Source organism: Chiloscyllium plagiosum, chromosome 37, assembly GCF_004010195.1.
Source record: "Chiloscyllium plagiosum isolate BGI_BamShark_2017 chromosome 37, ASM401019v2, whole genome shotgun sequence".
Lineage (NCBI taxonomy): Eukaryota > Metazoa > Chordata > Chondrichthyes > Orectolobiformes > Hemiscylliidae > Chiloscyllium > Chiloscyllium plagiosum.
This window is the reverse complement of record NC_057746.1, coordinates 30,733,106-30,741,448: the sequence shown is the minus strand read 5'-3', so window position 1 is coordinate 30,741,448 and position 8,343 is coordinate 30,733,106. Positions and strand designations below refer to the sequence as shown.

The window sequence follows — 8,343 nt, the reverse complement described above, 5'->3', positions numbered from 1 at the left end:
TGTGTGTTTTGGGGGAGAGGGGAAAGTGTGTGTGGGGGAGTGTGTGGGGGTGGGGAGGGGGATGTGTGTTTGGGGGCCAGGTAGGAGACAGGCAATTCCTGGAAGAAGACACAAAGCCGGGACCACTCCATGAACAGGAACTGTGTGTCGTAATGGAGGCCGTGCACCTGACGGAAGCAATATGTCATCAGGTGCCCCACCCTGGAGGAGGCTCGATGGAAAGGTATCGCTGCAGGGTCTGAAGGTGGAAAGTCACTCCCTGGGTGTGAAGGTACACCAGCCCCTGACCACCCTCCTCAAGCGGGAGACTCCGAACCGCAGCAGCAACTCAGTGTTGCCCCTTGTCCCAGAAAAACCCGAGGAGCTGTTTCTGAATGGCGGTGACAAAGCCGGGGGAGGGCCCAAAGTGACCAGCCGGTCCCACTCAGTGTTGCCCCTTGTCCCAGAAAAACCCGAGGAGCTGTTTCTGAATGGCGGTGACAAAGCCAGGGGGAGGGCCCAAAGTGACCAACCGGTCCCATAACATGGCGGCCACCAGCTGGTTTCTGAGCAGCACTCGCGCCCTGTAGGACATCACTCGGAGCAGTCCTGTCCAGTGAGCTGGGGGAGTGGTCATCTTAGTCTCCAACACGTGCCAATTCCCGGCCAGGATTCCTCAGCACGGTGAAGGTGGATTCCCAGGTAGAGGAGGGGAGGGGGACTCCACGTGAAGCACCGGAACTCCTCCGGCAGGAGATTCCATCCTCACGGATCGACCAGAATTCCCAAACACTTGCTCCAGTTGACCCTTGTGTAGGACGCTGCAGAGTAGACCTCGTGGCACTCGCACATCCTCCGCAGGTCAGCTGGGTCTGTGGCCACGAGGAACACGGTGTCGGTGTAAGCCGGAAAAATCCCCTCCAGCCCCGGCCTGCGCAGAGTGAAACCCGAAAGCTGCTTACACAAGAGGCACAGGAATGGCTCCACACAGAGAGAATAAAGCTGGGTGGACAGGGGCCAGACCTGACACACTCCTCTCCCACAGTGAGCTGTAGATCCCGGAGCGCAGCCTTCTTCTCTTCATACAACCCCCCACAGGGCCGGGTCCACATCAGACTGACTGAGACATGATTCCAGGTTGAGCAGCTCCTTCTCCAACCCCTCAATCCTGGATTTCTACCTCTTCCTCACTGACCCCCCACGTGAACTGCTGACAGAGAGACGGGCATGAGCCTTGCCCACATCCCACTATAGCCTCAGGGAGAGGAAGCCCTCCCCACCACTCTCCTTCTCTAGCTGGTCTGGAAGTGACAAAACGAGTCCTGAACCCGCTTGTCCTACATCAGCACGTTGTTAAAGGGCCAGTACACCTCCGACCCAACCCTGACGCTGAACGGTAGGTTGTGATCAGAGAGCAGTTCCTGTCACATGCAGACCTTCGGAACACGGGAGGCGTACACCCTGGAAATATAGAGACGGTCAATTCTGGTCACTCCGACCCCAGGCGTCACAAAGGGGAAGGCAATGGAATCAGGATGGAGAGATCACCAGACAACTACCAAGTCAAAGGTCTTAACCAAGTCCCTCAACCTCCCCACCCACACTGATCTCTTCTGGGTACCACCCTGGTCCCACCCCACAAGGATACATCTGAGATCTCCCCCTGAGAAGGATGGGTTCACCCTCACTGATGGAGCTAAGAAGAACAGAGACTTCCCCGAAGAAGCAGGTCTGCTCAGGGCCCATCCAAGGTGCGTATACGTTCCCAGAGTGAAGCTCCGTGCCTCCGAAATAAACTGTGAGCTGGAGCACACAGCCTGGCACGTGCTCCTTGACCCTCACCATCTCCTGCTGGAAAAAAGGGGTCAACAAGATGGCCACTCGTCAGAATTAGAGGTCAGGTGACTCATGAAGACCCTTCCCCGCCAATCCAGGAGCAACATAGCTTCGTCTCCTGAAACGGTCTGGATTTACTGCAGGAGGCTCACCGTGTACCTCTGTTCCCTGAGGAGGGAGAGGATACAGAATCTGTGCTGAGCCTTCCCACTACCGTTAACATTGAGGTTAGCAATGGATGTCTTCACGGCTGCCACTACCAGTTAAAATAATGAAACCCAACGTAGTGAGCGGGGTGGAGGGACTCATTTTCCCTTTCACTCCCTGAGGACAATGCAAAGGAATCCCACGCACAGCCTCTTCGTGTTCTTGTCCATTCCTGGAGCTGCCAACAGCTGCCAGGGAGACATGACCAGCAACAGTAGAGAAGTCCACCAGTCCATATCCAACTGGACTCTGTCTCATTGATAGAGCACCACTTTGAAAAACTCCTGGAGTTCTCCAATGGGAATGAGGGGGATCTTGTCCGTGAGCACCACATCTCCCTCCATCCTGTCTAACTCAGCATTGCTCCTGACCAATGCCCAGTCCTCCTCCAGGTCATCACATCTGACCCCTGAACCCTCCCCCACAGAGTGAAGGTGGTAGTTCGGAAGTTAGTTTCAACTGCCTGCAGTTACTATCTTCCTTCCCAGACCAGGACCAACACACCCCTGCACCCCCACACACAAATAGTAGGTAAAGAAAACTGAGAGAGAGCCGTAAGACCTCACCTGCCAATCCATCACCTCAGACATCACTGCCCTACCCACCAACCACCCCCCCCATTCCAACCCAGAGGTCCAAAACAAGAGATCCCCAATACCCAGTGGCAATAGTCACTGACAGCAAATAGTCACAGCTTAATAATAATGAGATGGCCCAGGCACCGAACAGTTCCAGGACACAGACTCCAAAATACCGCCACTCACTGCAAGTGTTCTGGACCCAACAATTAATGTCCAGGCCTGAATCCCCCAACTGAAAGTATAAGTCCAGGCTCCAGGAACAGGCCTTCTGGGCAACGGCCGAACAGAAGTGCAGGCCACCACACTTCTCAGGGCTACGGCAGCAGCATGTCCCAAGCTGAATCCTTCCAGACAGTCAGGCTGGCTGCAGTACCTGAGTCCACAGGCACTGGGCCCCAATCCTCCGCAGCAGTTAGAGTCATACCTGGCACAAAGGAAGATGGTGGTAGTGTGAAGGGTCAGTCATCTCAGCTCCAGGACATCTCCGCAGGTGTCCCTCAGGGTAGTGTCCTAGCCCCAACAATCTTCAGCTGCTTCATCAATGCCCTTCCCTCTGTCATCAGCACCATTCGAGACTCCTCAGATACTGAAGCTCAAATGCAACAAGATCTGGACAATATCCAGGCTTGAGATGACAAGTTGCAAGTTACATCCATACCACACAAATGCCAGACAATGACCATCACCAATAAAAGACACTCTAACCACCACCCCTTGACATTCAATGGTATTACCATCACTGAATCCCCCACTGTCAACAACCTTAGGGTTACCATTGACTCGAAACTCAACTGGACTCACCACATAAACACAGTGGCTACAAAAGCAGGTCAGAGACTAGGGATGTTGCAGCGAGCAACTCACCTCCTGACACCCCAAAGTCTATCCACCATCTACAAGGCACAAGTCAGGAGTGTGGTGGATTACACCCCATTTGCTTGGATGGGTGCAACACTGAAGAAGCTTGACACCATTCAGGACAAAGCAACCCACTTGATTGGCACCACATCAACATACATTCAATCCCTCCACCACCAGCGCTCAGTAGCAGCAGTACGTACTATCTACAAGATGCACTGCAGAAATTCACCAAAGATCCTGTGACAGCACCTTCCAAACCTACGACCACTTCCAACTGGAAGGACAAGGGCAGCAGGTACTTGGGAACACCACCACCTGCAAGTTCCCCATCAAGCCTGACTCGGAAATATACCGCTGTTCCTTCACAGTTGACAGGTCAAAATCGTGGAATTCCCTCCCTACTGCCATTGTGGGTCAACCCCCAGCTAGTGGACTCACCACCACCTTCTCAAGAGCAAATAGCGATGGGCTATCATTGCTGGGCCCAGCCAGCAATGCACAAGTCCCACAAATAAATTTAAAAAAAACCTTCTCCCCAGAACAGCAGGTGTGATTACATCAGTCTTCAACTCACTGAGAAGAAACACAAACCACCAGGCTCCCAAAGACAGCAGCAACAGAGAATCCCAGGTTTGAGTCCCTCCAGGCAGGCAGGCTGCAGCACCAGAGGCCCCAGGCTCTCGGCCTCACCCAGCTGCACTCAGTTACAACAAGTGTCACCACTCCAGCCTCAAGTTCCAATGACAGCAGCAGCAGATTGCAGATTCCCGATACACTGCCCTCTACAGGGAAAGCAACCCTCCACTACCACCCTCTGTCTCCTCAGATTGAGCCAATTTTGTACCCAAAAAGTGAGTTATAGAGTCATCGAGATGTACATCATGGAAACAGCCCCTTCAGTCAAACCCGTCCATGCCGACCATGGGTAAATAGTTATGGTTTATATTTTAAGTTTAATCAAGAGACATATCTCCAAAAACATATAATCAAGAAAGAACCCACTCTACTTACTACTGCAGATTCTCTGTAGGCCACACTTAAAACAACAATTAACTTATCTGATTCTGTGCTGTGAACTTCGCCCAAGAGTTCCTCTAAGATCAGTTGTGAATTTCACTGTTTGTTAATTTTCCCAGATGCACTCCGATGTCCAGCAATACATGAATTCAAACTGCAGAGGCAGTAACTGTGCAGGTTTTCTCTCTCTCTCTAATTCAATGACTTCACCATGTGCTTCCTTTGTTTGTTCTTCTCCCTTTTAAAACTGCTGTTGTTTTGACTTTTTTCTCCCTGTATTCCACATGATGTAACCTTGTTAACCAGTCTACTCTGCGCAGTCTTGTCAAATGCCTCACTGACGTCCACACAGATAACATGCACTGCCCAGCCTTCATTAATCATTTCTGTAAGTTCTTCAAAACCACTCAATCCGAGCAATTTGGGAGGGTTTAAACTAAGGGTGGGGGGGGGGGGGCTGGGGAGCGCACTGTGTGTGAGAGCCAGACAGAGAATGAGAAGAAGGATCCATCTGAGGCTGAGGTAAGGAGCAAGTCAAATAGTCAAGGCAGGCAGGGGCAAAGCAAAGGTGGGTATGGTCATAATCGATACAGGACTGGCACCACTTCCAAACAATCTGTGAGGCCTGGAACCTGACAATGCAGCCTCTGTCTGTCCTGGGACCTCGTGACTGAATTGTCCCAGCTGCTGGATCGGGCCCTGAGAGCTCAGGAAGTGGGGGCCCATCCTCTTCTGGTGCCTGAGAAGGGGACAGCTGTGTGGAACCTTGATGTGTTTGGCTTCTTCCAGGGGGCCACTGGGGATCTGTGCAGAATCTCTCAGTCACCCACCCACAAATGGATCAGTGCCATCTGTACAAGATCTCAGCAGTTCCTCTCATTTCCCCACGTCAAGGTCAGTCTTTCAGCCCCAGGCAGTAGAGTTCAGGAACAGCACTGTCTTCCCCCAGGTACAGGGAACCATCAGCTGTTGCTATTTTCCATTGAGAGGGCGATACGACAATGCAGTTGAGTTCATCAATAGGAAGTGCTTCCAAACCATTAATATGCAGATTGTCTGGAATCACCAGTCCCACTTCCTGAAGATAATCGATACAGGACTGGCACCACTTCCAAACAATCTGTGAGGCCTGGAACCTGACAATGCAGCCTCTGTCTGTCCTGGGACCTCGTGACTGAATTGTCCCAGCTGCTGGATCGGGCCCTGAGAGCTGAGGAAGTGGGGGCCCATCCTCTTCTGGTGCCTGAGAAGGGGACAGCTGTGTGGAACCTTGATGTGTTTGGCTTCTTCCAGGGGGCCACTGGGGATCTGTGCGGGATCTCTCAGTCACCCACCCACAAATGGATCAGTACTATCTGTACAAGATCTCAGCAGTTCCTCTCGTTTCCCCATGTCAAGGTCAGTCTTTCAGCCCCAGGCAGTAGGATTCAGGAACATCACTGTCTTCCCCCAGGTACAGGGAACCATCAGCTGTTGCTATTTTCCATTGAGAGGGCGATATGACAATGCAGTGGAGTTCATCAATAGGAAGTGCTTCCAAACCATTAATATGCAGATTGTCTGGAATCACCCGTTCCACTTCCTGAAGCTGTGTCCCCAGTACCCTGGGAGCTGCCATGGTTTCTACACCCTGGAGCACTCTCATGTCCCTGCTGTGTCTGAGGGTCCAGGTGCCCTACAAGCTGGTTCCTAGGGGACAAGTGCTACCCACTGTGGTCCGGGCAGATGACACCATTGCTCAACCCCCTGACTGAGGAAGAACAACCTATTGCTTTAGTTTTAACTTTGGGTTGTATTTTAGATCTGAGAAGACCTTGGAACAGGATGGCTGTGTACAGCAGTGCTCCTGAGAAGTGAATAGTGCACTTTGTAAGTCACATTATATTGGAGTGAAAAGTTAGTTTCAGTCCCAGACCCACAATATTGGGATGAAACCCAAGGAGAGGTTATTTAAACCGAGTATTTTGAGGATGTGTGGTAGCTCCAGGACAAAGCTATCACAGATCCATCCATGAACTGATCGACACTGAGTTTCCTGTGAGGGGAGGAGGTAGTCCAGATTGTTAACCCAGATTCCCAGGTAATGTTCTGGGGACTTACAAAAATAAGAACTAGGAGCAGGAATAGGCCACCTGGTCCTTCGAGCCTGCTCCACCAACCAATCAGATCATGGTTTGATCTTTCTGTGGTCTCAGCTCCACTTGCCCACCCTCTTACCATAATCTTTAGTTCCTTTTCTGTCCAAACAATTATCTATCTTAGCTTTAAAATCATTTTCTGAGGAAGCCACATCTATTTCATTGGGCAGGGAATTCCAGAGATTCACAACCCTCTGGGTGAAGAGGTTGCTTCTCAGTTCAGTCCTAAATCTGCTCTCCCTAATGTTGAGGCGATGTCCTCTTGTCCCAGCTTCACCTGCCAGTGGAAACATCCTCTCTACTTCTATCTTATCTATTCCCTTCATAATTTTATATATTTCTATAAGATCTCTCCTCACTCTTGTAAATTGCAATGAATATAATCCCGAGTCTACTCAGTGTCTCCCTATAAGCCAACTCGCTCAAATCCGGAAACAATCTGGTAAACCTCCTCTGCAACCTCGCTAGTGTCAGTACATCCTTACTCCAATAAGGAGACCAAAACTGCACATAGTACTCCAGATGTGGCCTCACCTATACCCTATACAACTACAACTTAAACTTCCTGCTTTTAAAGACAATCCCTTTAGTAATGAAGGACAAAATGTCATTTGCCTTCTTAATTACCTTTTACATCTGCACACCAGCGTTCTGTGGTTCATGCACAAGGACACCCAGATCCCTCTGCACAGCAGCATGCTGCAATTTTTCACCATTCAAGCCTTCTGGTGAGGAGACCAGAACTGCACACAGTACTCCAGCTGTGGCCAAACCAAAATCCTGTACAGCTTCAACATAACCTCCCTGCTCTTATCATCTGTGCCTCAACTGATAAAGGGGAGCACCTTGTTAACTGCCCTATTAACATATGCAGCCATTTTCACTGATCTATGGATAAGCACCATTAGATCCCTCTGAGCTGGACAGTGTCCTGTCATTCATTGACTACCCCCTTGTCTTGTTACTTCTTCCAAAGAGCATCATCTCACACTTTTCAGGATTAAGTTCCATCTGCTACTGATCTGCCCATTTGACCAATGCATCATGATCAAACAGCCCCATCTCTGACATGATGCTGGGGGGAGCATTCCTGCTGAAGTAGATTGTTGGGCCGAGGACACAGGCGTGAGGAGCTGCTGTTGTGAAGGCCAGCGGTGGAGATGATCCACCTCCAAATAATCACAACTATCTTCCAATGTGTTCAGTACAATTCCCACCAATGGAGAATTCCGCCTGATTCCCATTGACTCCTGTTTCACTGGGGCTTCTTGGTGTCACACTTGGTCACATGCTGCCTTGATGTCAATGACATTCAAGGCCAGATTAATCCAGGTTTCTGGATAATTGAGTGCTTAAATATACTCTCTTTGATATTTATATACATAACAATTTAAATTATAAATTATAATCAGCACAAAGGAACTTATCTGACCTTTATTCAATTTAATGGCCTCCACTATTTCTGTCCACACTGTAAAAGGTAAAAGCATGTTGGATTTTTCAGTCGACAGGACACTGTCTGTTCGTGACAGGTCATGACCAAGCTCATCGCTAATCCTGTAAATATTAAACAGTTTATCATAAATTCACCAGAAAGACTTTCCTGAATAATTTCATCAATTTTCAATCAGTTTCAGTAAAGTGCTTGTCCTACCTCCTCCTCCGAGAAACTTCCTCCTGAAATAAACCAAACACCAATCTGAGTTGACAGAGACTGACTGTCT

The 8,343-nt window shown here is 49.9% G+C and overlaps 1 protein-coding gene across 1 annotated transcript in view; it reads right to left on the bottom strand.

Annotated features, from left to right (window-relative positions):
* LOC122541556 (butyrophilin subfamily 3 member A1-like) overlaps positions 1-8,343 on the bottom strand; it is a 23,987-nt gene that overhangs the window by 891 nt on the left and 14,753 nt on the right. Inside the window, exons 3-4 of the mRNA XM_043678386.1 lie at positions 8,274-8,341; positions 8,052-8,176 (exon numbers count right to left, since the gene is read on the bottom strand). Coding sequence (XP_043534321.1) covers positions 8,052-8,176; positions 8,274-8,341 — 193 coding nt within the window. The remainder of the gene's footprint in view (positions 1-8,051; positions 8,177-8,273; positions 8,342-8,343) is intronic.